Here is a 14,121-nt window from a genome sequence, read left to right as displayed (position 1 = left end):
AAGTTTATTTATTTATATAGCACCTTTCACAGATAAAAATCAGAAAGTGCTTCACAATAAATATAAATAAGTACAATGGTAAGGAAAACAATGGAGGAACATATAGATACAAAAAACCAAAAACTTTTGTTCATTCAGAGCATGAGTGAGGTCCGACACTGATGGCTTGGGGTGCAGTTGGTGTTCCAGCTCATCCCAAAGGTGTTTAATGGGTGTGGTCCCAGGCTGTGACTCACAGCTTTGTGGACGCCACCCAAGTTCTTCCACACCAACCTTGGAAAATCATGTATTTATGGCCTTTGTTTTATGACAGACTGTAAGAGGTTTGGACTCCTTAGTTCCAATGAAGGGGCAGCATGATGGTGCAGTGGTTCCTCCTACAGTCAAAACAATGTGGATTAGGTCAACTGGATACTCTAAATTGCCCACTTTCTGAGTTAGTGATTGTTGATCTGTCTAGGGTGTACCTGGTCAAGTGTGATCCACAATGGATAAGTGGTATAGAAATTTAATCCATCATCCATAACTGTTTATCCTGTGCAGGGTCACGGGCAAGCTGGAGCCTATCCCAGCTGACGATGGGTGAGAGGCAGGGTACACCCTGGACAAGTCATCAGGTCATCGCAGGGCTCATACATAGAGACAAATAATGCATGTCTTTGGGCTATGGAGGAAACCGGAGCACCCAGAGGAAACCCACACAGATGCTGGGAGAACATGCAAACGGCACAGAGAAAAGCCCCCGTTGGCCACTACGCTCGAACCCAGAACCTTCTTGCTGTGAATTGACAGTGCTCACCACCGTGCCACCCTAGAAACTTAATGTTCAAGTCAAATTCTAATTATACAGACAACAAAGACTTTCGAATCTAGACAAGTGTGTGCTTCCAACTTTGTGGCAACAGTTTGGATGTGATAGTCAGCTATTCATAAACCTTTGGCCAGATAGCATATAAGCATTACCCACATACATGTCCTAATTGCCTTTTGGTTTTCCCTCTCTATCAATCCCATTCACCAGAGCTTTTTCCAGTTCTTGTTTTTCCTCTCTGAAAAAAAAAAAACTGAATTATTACCCTCACTATAATCCCTCAGTGCATGAGCACTATCTTTATAGTCACCCACTCTATCATTGTGCTTTAAAAAGTTTAGAACTAACTTTTCACCATACACTTAAATTAGCACTTTGTTTATATATTCATTTAAAAATCTTTGCCTTGTATTTTTCATACTGTAAAAACCTCTGCAGTTTTAGATTTATGATGCTCATGATCGTGTTTTTGATAGAGACGACAAATCAATCCTGTAAGTTATTCTCGATAAGCATGCCTATTAAATGACATGAATGTAAATATACAGTGGTGCTTGAAAGTTTGTGAACCCTTTAGAATTTTCTATATTTCTCCATAAATATGACCTAAAACATCATCAGATTTTCACACAAGTCCTAAAAGTAGATAAAGAGAACCCAGTTAAACAAATGAGACAAAAATATTATATTTGGTCATTTATTTATTGAGGAAAATGATCCAATATTACATATTTGTGAGTAGCAAAAGTATGTGAACCTCTAGGATTAGCAGTTAATTTGAAGGTGAAATTAGAGTCAGGTGTTTTCAATCAATGGGATGACAATCAGGTGTGAGTGGGCACCCTGTTTTATTTAAAGAACAGAGATCTATCAAAGCCTGATCTTCACAGCACATGTTTGTGGAAGTGTATTGTGGCACGAACAAAGGAGATTTTTGAGGACCTCAGAAAAAGCATTGTTGATGCTCATCAGGCTGGAAAAGGTTACAAAACCATCTCTAAAGAGTTTGGACTCCACCAATCCACAGTCAGACAGATTGTGTACAAATGGAGGAAATTCAAGACCATTGTTACCCTCCCCAGGAGTGGTCAGCCAACAAAGATCCCTCCAAGAGCAAGGCGAGGTCACAAAGGACCCCAGGGTAACTTCTAAGCAACTGAAGGCCTCTCTCACATTGGCTAATGTTCATGAGTCCACCATCAGGAGAACACTGAACAACAATGGTGTGCATGGCAAGGTTGCAAGGAGAAAGCCACTGCTCTCTGGAAAGAACATTGCTGCTCGTCTGCAGTTTGCTAAAGATCACGTGGACAAGCCAGAAGGCTATTGGAAAAATGTTTTTTGGATGGATGAGACCAAAATAGAACTTTTGGTTTAAATGAGAACCATTGTGTTTGGAGAAAGGAAAAAACTACATTCCAGCATAAGAACCTTATCCCATCTGTGAAACATGGTGGTGGTAGTATCATGGTTTGGGCCTGTTTTGCTGCATCTGGGCCAGGACGGCTTGTCATCATTGATGGAACAATGAATTCTGAATTATACCAGTGAATTCTAAAGGAAAATGTCAGGACATCTGTCCATGAACTGAATCTCAAGAGAAGGTGGGTCATGCAGCAAGACAACGACCCTAAGCACACAAATCATTCTACCAAAGAATGGTTAAAGAAGAATAAAGTTAATGTTTTGGAATGGCCAAGTCAAAGTCCTGACTTTAATCCAATCTAAATGTTGTGGAAGGACCTGAAGCGAGCAGTTCATGTGAGGAAACCCACCAACATCCCAGAGTTGAAGCTGTTCTGTACGGAGGAATGGGCTAAAATTCCTCCAAGCCGGTGTGCAGGACTGATCAACAGTTACCGGAAACGTTTAGTTGCAGTTATTGCTGCACAAGTGGGTCACACCAGATACTGAAAGCAAAGGTTCACATACTTTTGCCACTCACAGATATGTAATATTGGATCATTTTCCTCAATAAATAAATGACCAAGTATAATATTTTTGTCTCATTTGTTTAACTGGGTTCTCTTTATCTACTTTTAGGACTTGTGTGAAAATCTGGTGGTGATGTTTTAGGTCATATTTATGCAGAAATATAAAAAATTCTAAAGGGTTCACAAACTTGCAAGCACCACTGTAGGTTAAAATACAGACATCAATAAGTATTTGTATTAATAAGTAAGGAAGGTGCTGTTTACTGGCAAAAAATATTTTCAGTCTCGTAGTAGAAATATTTTTATTATTTAAAATATTTTGTTCCATACTCACAGTGAAGAACTTATTCTCATTTCTACACACACACACACACACACACACACAGGGTAGGACAGATTTCGGGTAGAAAAATTACTGTTTAAAAAGTAATGTGACAGTAGAACAAATATACATACTGTTAACGGTGCTAAAAATTTCAGACACTATCAAGTAAAATAGGCCTTATGCAGATCAGTAAGACATCATAAAATTATCACAGTCTTGTTTCATGATTATTTTATACAGTTTGGTGTAGTTTAAAAATTATTTTGAGGCAGTTAAAATCAGACTATGCAAAGAGGTGGTAGTCTTAATATGCCTTCAAGAACATATTGGTAAAAAAACAAAAACACACAAATATTGTAGTGCATAAATACAATAAAATAAACCACAGTATTGATAAAATAAAAGCCAAAACATTCTCAGTGCGAAATTGGCATTTTTATCGTAAATTTCCCCCATGACAAATATGGCGTCTCCTCTTTGTAGCACATAATGAGTCCTGCTCAAGAATTTTTGTCTTGTGATCCATGGCACTGGTTACGTCCAGAAGATTAGTGAAAGAAGGGAAAATATTAAAATAATACAGGCGTAAAATGCCTGTATATGTAACAAAGGTTTAGAAGATCTCATATAAAAAAAGAGGAGCCAGTCTGAAGGCTCACACATTGAGGAAGTTCCTGAGCCAACAAACGGGTTTATAAATATGATAAAACGTCCTTTGCACGCAGATCCAGTTGAGTACGACATCCAGAAGTGCCTCTATAACATCTAGCCAGAGTTGCTTTCTGGTGGTAACTGTTTAGTCCTTATGTTTGGATCAAGGCTGGTATCCATAGTATGGATCCTCTGAAAATTTAAAAGGTAAAACCGGGTAATGAATAATAGTATTATTTACAAGAGGACACAAACAGATGAGGCATAGTGTCCATAGCAGGAACAGAATCGATATGCACCTGCAGCTGGGGGGCCTCCACGATGGCAGTTGCTGTTGTCACACACACCAGGAGGGCCACTCTCACCTGGGTGTCCTGCAGCTCCGGGAACACCAGGGATACCCGTTTTACCATCTTCACCCCGAGGGCCTGGTGACCCCAGCTTGCTTTCTCCTGGAGGGCCTGGTGAAACCCAAACCAAGGCCAATATTGATGAGCATCGACTATTTCATATCTTTCTCTCTCTCTCTCTCTCTCTCTCTCACTCACTCACTCACACACACACACACACACACACACACACACACACACACACACACGAGTATTCAGACAATTTCAGATAGTCTATAAGGCCCTGAGGTGTAAAGATGAAATATTTTAAAAAACCCAAAAACTAAATATTGAAGGAGCAGTCTGGAAGTTTTCGAGCCCTTTACTGACTGTGAAGTGAACTACAATTTGCCCAAGCAATCTCATCCCTTCTTTTCAAAGTATAGATGCCTCTCAAAGAAAAACACGCCAAGCTGAACAGCTGTGTTCTGGCTGTGGATGAAGCTAATTTCATGGGCCAGATCCCTTACATTGCAAAATTGCAAGTCAGTCTTTTAATGCATCTTTGAATGTCCAGGAAATTTATTAAGCATAACAAACTATACCTTTTGAGTAGCATTTGAACTAAAGTTATCTAAAGTTCAACATATTTTCAGTATACGGAAAATGGTTTAATTCTAAACGGTCAGTGTAATGCTCATTAAAATAGGCCAGCACGAAGCTGATGCTGTAGTCTGCCTACAGATGAATGAAATTGCGAATGGTAATGTGACTGATGAAGCCTGTGACACTGAATTTGCTTTTTTATGAATTTGCCAACACAAACTAACCCTCCAGTTTTTTGTAGCCTAATTTTGAACGACTGTGATAAAATACAGATGTTCCAAACAAAAACACCTGCACACTGTATATGGCTGTGACAATAAGTGTTAGACAAACAAAACACACTAAACTTTTGAATGATACTGCTTGGCAGTACATGAACACTACACACAGCGTGAGTGTCTCCTTCTCCCATGCGTTAAAGATTACATCTCTAATGGTTACAGTGGTGCTTGAAAGTTTGTGAACCCTTTAGAATTTTCTATATTTCTGCATAAATATGACCTAAAACATCATCAGATTTTCACACAAGTCCTAAAAGTAGATAAAGAGACCCCAGTTAAACAAATGAGACAAAAATATTATACTTGGTCATTTATTGATTGAGGAAAATGATCCAATATTACATATCTGTGAGTGGCAAAAGTATGTGAACCTCTAGGATTAGCAGTTAATTTGAAGGTGACATTAGAGTCAGGTGTTTTCAATCAATGGGATGACAATCAGGTGTGAGTGGGCACCCTGTTTTATTTAAAGAACAGGGATCTATCAAAGCCTGATCTTCACAACACATGTTTGTGGAAGTGTATCATGGCACGAACAAAGGAGATTTCTGAGGACCTCAGAAAAAGCGTTGTTGATGCTCATCAGGCTGGAAAAGGTTACAAAACCATCTCTAAAGAGTTTGGACTCCACCAATCCACAGTCAGACAGATTGTGTACAAATGGAGGAAATTCAAGACCAGGAGTGGTCAACCAACAAAGATCACTCCAAGAGCAAGGCGAGGTCACAAAGGACCCCAGAGTAACTTCTAAGCAACTGAAGGCCTCTCTCACATTGGATAATGTTCATGAGTCCACCATCAGGAGAACACTGAACAACAATGGTGTGCATGGCAGGGTTGCAAGGAGAAAGCCACTGCTCTCTGGAAAGAACATTGCTGCTCGTCTGCAGTTTGCTAAAGATCACGTGGACAAGCCAGAAGGCTATTGGAAAAATGTTTTGTGGATGGATGAGACCAAAATAGAACTTTTTGGTTGAAATGAGAAGCGTTATGTTTGGAGAAAGGAAAACACTGCATTCCAGCATAAGAACCTTATCCCATCTGTGAAACAGGGTGGTGGTAGTATCATGGTTTGGGCCTGTTTTGCTGCATCTGGGCCAGGACGGCTTGCCGTCATTGATGGAACAATGAATTCTGAATTATACCAGCGAATTCGAAAGGAAAATGTCAGGACATCTATCCATGAACTGAATCTCAAGAGAAGGTGGGTCATGCAGCAAGACAACGACCCTAAGCACACAAGTCGTTCTACCAAAGAATAGTTAAAGAAGAATAAAGTTAATGTTTTGGAATGGCCAAGTCAAAGTCCTGACCTTAATCCAATCGAAATGTTGTGGAAGGACCTGAAGCGAGCAGTTCATGTGAGGAAACCCACCAACATCCCAGAGTTGAAGCTGTTCTGTACGGAGGAATGGGCTAAAATTCCTCCAAGCCGGTGTGCAGGACTGATCAACAGTTACCGCAAACGTTTAGCTGCAGTTATTGCTGCACAAGGGGGTCACACCAGATATTGAAAGCAAAGGTTCACATACTTTTGCCACTCACAGATATGTAATATTGGATCATTTTCCTCAATAAATAAATGACCAAGTATAATATTTTTGTCTCATTTGTTTAACTGGGTTCTCTTTATCTACTGTTAGGACTTGTGTGAAAATCTGATGTTTTAGGTCATATCTATGCAGAAATATAGAACATTCTAAAGGGTTCACAAACTTTCAAGCACCACTGTAAATAGGTGGAGATGAATAAGATCTGAATGATGTCAATTTCACCATCAAGTACACTGAAATATTCAGCTGCTTGAAAGTGAAGCTACGGTATAACGCTATAAACATGCAAAATTCATCTCAATGATTTGTGAGGACGGATACAAGTGCTGTCGATGTCCTTTTTTCTTTGTAAAGGAAAAATGGTTTCGAGTATGAAGAAAAAAAAAGACTATTGCATCTTTAATGCTCAGACAACAGCAGCTCCCAAGGTGCAATGGTTCAAAGTTATGCAGCTCAAACACGTGGCTTCAGAATGTATCAAAAGGAAAGCAAGCTTGAATTATTTATCAACGTATTTGTTTTATTTACTTCATGAAGAGCTTTTTATTCATGAAAAAGGAAATGATAATTTCGAGCTTTTAAAAGTTTGAATGCTTGATGAATGCAGTCTTTGTGTTCTTTCCTTATTTTGATGCATTTATTTTTGGCGGAATCACACAAAATCCAGACAAACCCTACTTTCGTGTGAGATGTATGATTTTGATACCTGAAAAACCCTTTATTCCTGGTGGTCCCTGGACATTAGAGCCCGGAGCTCCCTTCTCACCAGGTGAACCCCTGCGTCCTACAGCAGAAATAGAGGCCAATGTTGTAATTTACACTTTTGATAACTTGACTGTTAACACTTACCCAGAATGACAACCCTACAGAGTCTACTGAAGCCTTACCCTGTTCACCAGGATACCCTGGTTTGCCTGGATTCCCTCCGTTTCCTTGTCGCCCTGGAGGACCTCTGGGTCCTGGGGGTCCTTTACCACCTGGCATTCCAGGCTCTCCGGGAGGTCCAACAGGCTCCTCAACGGGCACGGGATTGCGACGAATCTCATTTAGAAATGCATCTAACTTAAGCACTTCATCTAGGACACAATAACATAACAGGTGAATAAATGAATGAAAGAAGCCTAAACTACTTTACATCCACAAAAACAAGAACAGAATGTGATCATTAAATTGCATATTAAATCACCATCATATTTTAAATAGAAAAGGGGCAAAGAATAACCATGACTGTGTTTTGAAACATACCGTGCACTAGTTTTTCACAGGCCTGAGTGACAAGGTCGTAGATGATGGCAAGAGACTGTGGCTCTCCCTATTACACGGAGCACAGATGTAAAGTGCATCACAAAGATTTCTTTCGAGAAGATGACCGTTCAGCATACAGGAACAAATCCTGTGCATTTCACTTACCTTCTCTCCTCTCTCACCTTTAATCCCGGGAAGCCCCTAACAATAAAAAAAAGACCTCAAATTTATCTTCAAGTATTTCAATCTAAAGCACCAAAGCATCTCTTAATGAGAATGAAATAAAACAAAGAACTGTTAACATGCGCATGCGCACTATAACCACTGTTTTAATGATAATTTGAACAGATTTACATGCACTTAGGCCCTGTCCACATGGCAACGGATTCAGGTGAATCCAATAAAATTGTTTATCGTTTCGGCCTGGCGTCCACACGGCACCGGCATTTTGGGTGCCCCAAAACGAAATCTTTTGAGAAGGGGTTCCAGAGTGGAAAGATCTGGCAACGGCGCCGTTGCGAAGTCGTCTGGATGAGTAGAACGGATTTGTTTACGATGACGTCACAACCACATGTGCTTCACGCCGGGTAGAAGTGTAACGAACTCGATGCGAGTTGTCAACAAATCCTATAACTTGGTTCGTGAAACGCACTTACAAAATATTTTCACTGTGAATATTTATTGTGTAATGGTGCAAAGTGAGAGAGAGAGAGAGAGAGAGAGAGAGAGAGAGAGAGTCAATCCCGCCAGCAAAAATAGGGGAAAAAAAAGGAGCGATCTCACCTCTTCAGATGTTGGTTTAAGTCCTACAATACATTCCTCAAAAAGGGCGTAGAAGAACAAATTAATCCATCAACGTGTAGCATTCAATTTATTCCGGACCATTAAAGACGCCGCCTTCCGCGTAGAATCATACGTCATCCTCGCCGCCATATTGGATAGGTCAAAGCGGAGAATAAAGATGCCTCATTCATGTGCTGCGTTTAACTGTACCAACAGGTTTGCCGTCCAAACGAGATCACATAGGATTACCTTTCACAGGTGAGACTGGAAAAATACTTTTCATTGTATTTGGTCATTATAATGTAATTTTACGAACAGATTTTTCTGACTTTGTGGCTAATATGAAGTCTCGCGCATAATAGTTTATGCGCATGCGTCCTTACTTCTTCTATTGTTCTGGTGTCTCCGAAGGGACCGTCTTACAGCGCCCCTAGAGGTGTGGCATGTGTATTGCATCGTTTTCAGCAAGCATTGCGTTGCCATATGTACCTGATATTTTACTGATCCGTTGCCCATGTGGACGCGATATTTTTTTAATAACATCTCGTTGCCGTTGTCGTGTGGATGTAGCCTTAATCCAACAATGGGAACTCCACATCTCCATTAGTCAATAATTGTACTTCATTTACAAACCTTTTAACAAGTAGTGAAGATTTTAAGCCGGTTTTACGCTGCATGATTTCAGCAGTCTTTTAAGATTATTACTTGTCACATTGTATGAGATGAAATCTTGGCTAAATTCTACAACTGACTGCGATATAAAACGTGTTCTCCATGTCAATTACCACGAAGAAGGTTCTATAATGTTAGACCATTACTTCTAGGAAAATTACGATGTGTTTACATCATCAATCAGCATGATCTGGGCTCAAAAAAAAAAAGTCTATAAACAATATTAAACCCTCAGGATAAACAGTAGTAATGTTATGTATGGAGAAAACGTGCTTTAAAAGGCAAAGAAAAAAAGAGTCTGGTGTCGTTCATGGTTGGGTAAAACAAAACATTCAAAGAAACATTCTTTCTGCTGCTACAAACCTTTGTTCTTTTCAATGCCAAAGAATTTGCTGATGTTTCAACATTGCCACTACTGTATTTGTAGCTGTCCAATGAGTTTTGTGTTATCCTATGCCCTCCTCCTATTGGTGATTACACAATACTACACTTTTATTAATGAAAGACTAATAACCCATCATGTCATTGGTTATATGTACCTGACAAAAAAAAAAGACATCTTAACAAGTGAAAATATCGTGGATTTAGTCAAATTTATCAATTCGGTTAAATGGCTACCCTAAATTGCCCATAGGTGTGAACGCGAGTGTGAATGGTTGGTTGTCTCTGTGCTAACCATGCAAAAGGTTGTCAACCTGCCCAGAGTGTACCCTGCCTCTCACTCAAAGTTGGCTGGGATTGGTTCCAGCTTCTGAATAGCTGACTGATAAGCATTATAAATAATAGATGGATGGATGGATAAATTTGTCTAGTATTTCCTATTATGAGATTACAAGAAACCAAGCACAAGATTATTAGACCTAATTGTAGATTTTTAAATAATACTTTTTACTCTAAATTTCCTTGTTTTATTGCCAGATAATTTTGCATCTTTCTAGAAATAAATAGTTAAAATTAGCAAAATTATCTGCCAATAGAGCCAGAGTTTTGAAAAATAAATGTCGAGAAATAAAATACATAAAAAACAAACATTTTATCTCATCTCATCTCATTATCTCTAGCTGCTTTATCCTGTTCTACAGGGTCGCAGGCAAGCTGGAGCCTATCCCAGCTGACTACGGGCGAAAGGCGGGATACACCCTGGACAAGTCGCCAGGTCATCACAGGGCTGACACATAGACAACCATTCACACTCACATTCACACCTACGGTCAATTTAGAGTCACCAGTTAACCTAACCTGCATGTCTTTGGACTGTGGGGGAAACCGGAGCACCCGGAGGAAACCCACGCGGACACGGGGAGAACATGCAAACTCCACACAGAAAGGCCCTCGCCGGCCACGGGGCTCGAACCCAGGACCTTCTTGCTGTGAGGCGACAGCGCTAACCACTACACCACCGTGCCACCCACAAACATTTTATATTTAGTTTATTGTATTCTAAAAATAGAAAATATGAGAAATTCAGCTACACTACCGTTCAAAAGTTTGGGGTCACTTTGAAATGTCCTTATTTTTGAAAGAAAAGCACTGTTCTTTTCAATGAAGATCACTTTAAACTAATCAGAAATCCACTCTATACATTGCTAATGTGGTAAATGACTATTCTAGCTGCAAATGTCTGGTTTTTGGTGCAATATCTCCATAGGTGTATAGAGGCCCATTTCCAGCAACTCTCACTCCAGTGTTCTAATGGTACAATGTGTTTGCTCATTGCCTCAGAAGGCTAATGGATGATTAGAAAACCCTTGTACAATCATGTTAGCACAGCTGAAAACAGTTGAGCTCTTTAGAGAAGCTATAAAACTGACCTTCCTTTGAGCAGATTGAGTTTCTGGAGCATCACATTTGTGGGGTCGATTAAATGCTCAAAATGCTCAGAAAAATGTCTTGACTATATTTTCTATTCATTTTACAACTTATGGTGGTAAATAAAAGTGTGACTTTTCATGGAAAACACAAAATTGTCTGGGTGACCCCAAACTTTTGAACGGTAGTGTATATTTAAGATATTTTTACTTGCCAAGATATCATCTTTTGTAGTGTAGCAGGATACATACAATGTGTATTAAGATAAAGTTAGGATGAACAGTAAGATAAAATCGTGAGCAGATTAGTGTACTCACTGAGGGCCCTACAAGTCCGAGTGGACCTCTTTCTCCAACAGGCCCTGGATGGCCTGGTAGACCCTGGAAGCCCTGCAAGAACACGATAGCAAATGGATTTAATAAATCTACGTATGACAGAAATCTATGCAAAAGTATGAATTCACATATCAAGCCTGTGTGAACATGGACAGCCGAGTCAATTTATTTGCATAGCGCTTTTAGCAATAAACATTGTTGCAAAAGCAGCTTTATGGAAAAATAAAAGGTTTTAAACATATTAACTAATAAATTTATCCCTAATGAGCAAGACTGAGGTGACGGTGGCAAGGAAAAACTCCCTGATACGACATGAGGAAGAAACTTTGACTCAAAAGAGAATACATCCTCATTTGGGTGATAACAGATAGCGTGATTATAAATAACTTGCTCCTAAAACTGTGTCCTACATGTACAAAAAGTGCAACTGTGTAACCAGGAGATTCATTATAGGTTTTGCATGAAGTCTATTTTGTTGAAGTTATCAACTGTTCATTGATGGACGCTTGAGTGCAAAACTGTTCATGATAACTGCAGTCCTAAAGTTATCATGGCAAGTGTAGTCCTAAGCTATCACAGCGAAACCATTTGTATTGTGTCCAGAGCCATCATCTAAGGCTACATCCACACGACAACGGCAACGAGATTTTTTTTTTTTAGCGGGTAAAAAAAATATCGCGTCCACATGGGCAACGGATCAGTAAAATATCAGGTACATATGGCAACGCAACGCTTGCTGAAAACGATGCAATACACATGCCACACCTCTATGTGCACTGTAAGACGGTCCCATCGGAGACACCAGAACAATAGAAGAAGTAGGACGCATGCGCATAAACCCCTTCTTCTACCCGGCGTGAAGCACTCTCAGGAACAAACACACAACAACAAGAAGAAGATGGCTGCGACTACGCAAGGAAATCGTGCCTTCTGTGTGTACAGTTTTATATAACTTAATTTTCTTATTGTGTGTGAACATTTTGAAAAGCATTTTTATATAATTTATATAACTTTTTATATTGTGTGTGAACATTTTGAAAAGCAGTCTCATCTCATCTCATCATCTCTAGCCGCTTTTATCCTGTTCTACAGGGTCGCAGGCAAGCTGGAGCCTATCCCAGCTGACTACGGGCGAAAGGCGGGGTACACCCTGGACAAGTCGCCAGGTCATCACAGGGCTGACACACAACCATTCACACTCACATTCACACCTACGGTCAATTTAGAGTCACCAGTTAACCTAACCTGCATGTCTTTGGACTGTGGGGGAAACCGGAGCACCCGGAGGAAACCCACGCAGACACGGGGAGAACATGCAAACTCCACACAGAAAGGCCTTCGCCGGCCCCGGGGCTCGAACCCGGACCTTCTTGCTGTGAGGCGACAGCGCTAACCACTACACCACCGCGCCGCCCGAAAAGCAGTCTTATCCAATAAAAAAAAAGAAATTCAAGAAATGGTTCAGTTACTTGTTTATTTAAAAGAAAAGCTGTTGTTGTTACGAATGATGCGCGCAAGAGTGCTGCTTGTTCTAGTCATGTGGTTGTGACGTCATCGTAAACAAATCCATTCTACTCATCCAAACGACTTTGCAACGGCACCGTTGCCAGATTTTTCCACTCTGGAACCCGTTCTCAAAAAATATCATTTTGGGGCACCCAAAATGCCGGTGCCGTGTGGACGCCAGGCCGAAACGATAAAAAATTTTATCAGATTCACCTGAATCCGTTGCCGTGTGGACAGGGCCTAAGTGTATCTTTAGGCTATCAATATGGGGCCATCCTCCACAGGAGCAAAGCGAAGAGAACCTTAACCAGAAGTAGGACAATGTGTTTTTGCTAGCTTACCCTTGGGCCTGTAGCCCCTGGGGGTCCCATGTTACCCTCCACACCTCTGATTCCCTAGTGAGAAAAATGTACAGCAAGAATTAAATGTATGAAATAAAATAAACATTGCTATTTGCAGCAGACGTGGTGTGGCTAGAGGTGGGTCTGCATTGTGCAGTAGCGGTTGGTAGCAGAACCAGACACACCATACCTGGGACAAAACTGACACACCTAAACTTGTTTCCTGCAGCTATGTATTTATGCCCGCTCCTCTTCCTGGATAGATCTCACATCTGTGAGGGCATGCAGCTAGCCTGGTAACTCTAGCCAGCTTGATAAAATACAATGCTACAGCTTTGTTCTCTATTTTAAGCTAGATAAACTACAGCATAGAGAATATAACTAATGCCTTGTCATTTCCAGTGTTTTTTTTTTTTTAATCTGATCTGTGTTCTCTATGTACTTTATTATCCTATCTGGGTATTTTGTTCTCCAGCCTGTAAAATGTGTTTGACACAAACCACGTAGTGTTAGCATGCTAGTTAAACCCCCACCAGAGCATAAAAAGAGGAAAAGGGATTGAATCACTTGTACTCGCTCAATATAATTAAGTGTGCAATACAAAAATACAGAGAAATACCATCTATAGGTCACTAGCAGGCTATCAAGTTCTCTAGCTAAACCATTTCACAAATGGGTTATGATAAAAATTCATAGATAAACCGTCTATCATTACTCTATCACAAACTTCTCACCTTACCCGTTCAACAAGAAGAAAAAACAAGAGTGCTCTGAGAGCATAATATCCCCCACTAGCAACTATATCTCTGCTATAAGTGTTTAATACACCCTCATGAAATTGTCGAAGTACAAGTTTGGAAATCAAGGGCCGTAACTGTGGTGAAATGTGACCGAATTGAATGAAATTGTAATATGCGCGTTACCGACGTATAGCAAAGCC

The 14,121-nt window shown here is 40.2% G+C and overlaps 1 protein-coding gene across 2 annotated transcripts in view; it reads right to left on the bottom strand.

The window, feature by feature from the left end:
• Positions 1-3,030: 3,030 nt before the first annotated feature.
• LOC132896979 (collagen alpha-1(XIV) chain) overlaps positions 3,031-14,121 on the bottom strand; it is a 93,232-nt gene continuing 82,141 nt past the window's right edge. For both annotated transcript variants that reach the window (XM_060938193.1, XM_060938194.1), the window contains exons 35-42: positions 13,182-13,235; positions 11,317-11,388; positions 7,901-7,936; positions 7,736-7,802; positions 7,378-7,566; positions 7,197-7,274; positions 4,021-4,182; positions 3,031-3,913 (exon numbers count right to left, since the gene is read on the bottom strand). In XM_060938193.1, the coding sequence (XP_060794176.1) occupies positions 3,885-3,913; positions 4,021-4,182; positions 7,197-7,274; positions 7,378-7,566; positions 7,736-7,802; positions 7,901-7,936; positions 11,317-11,388; positions 13,182-13,235 (687 nt within the window). In that variant the 3' untranslated portion in view covers positions 3,031-3,884. The remainder of the gene's footprint in view (positions 3,914-4,020; positions 4,183-7,196; positions 7,275-7,377; positions 7,567-7,735; positions 7,803-7,900; positions 7,937-11,316; positions 11,389-13,181; positions 13,236-14,121) is intronic.

This window comes from Neoarius graeffei, chromosome 13, assembly GCF_027579695.1.
Source record: "Neoarius graeffei isolate fNeoGra1 chromosome 13, fNeoGra1.pri, whole genome shotgun sequence".
In the NCBI taxonomy this organism is placed as follows: domain Eukaryota; kingdom Metazoa; phylum Chordata; class Actinopteri; order Siluriformes; family Ariidae; genus Neoarius; species Neoarius graeffei.
This window is presented reverse-complemented; position numbering and strand designations above follow the sequence as displayed.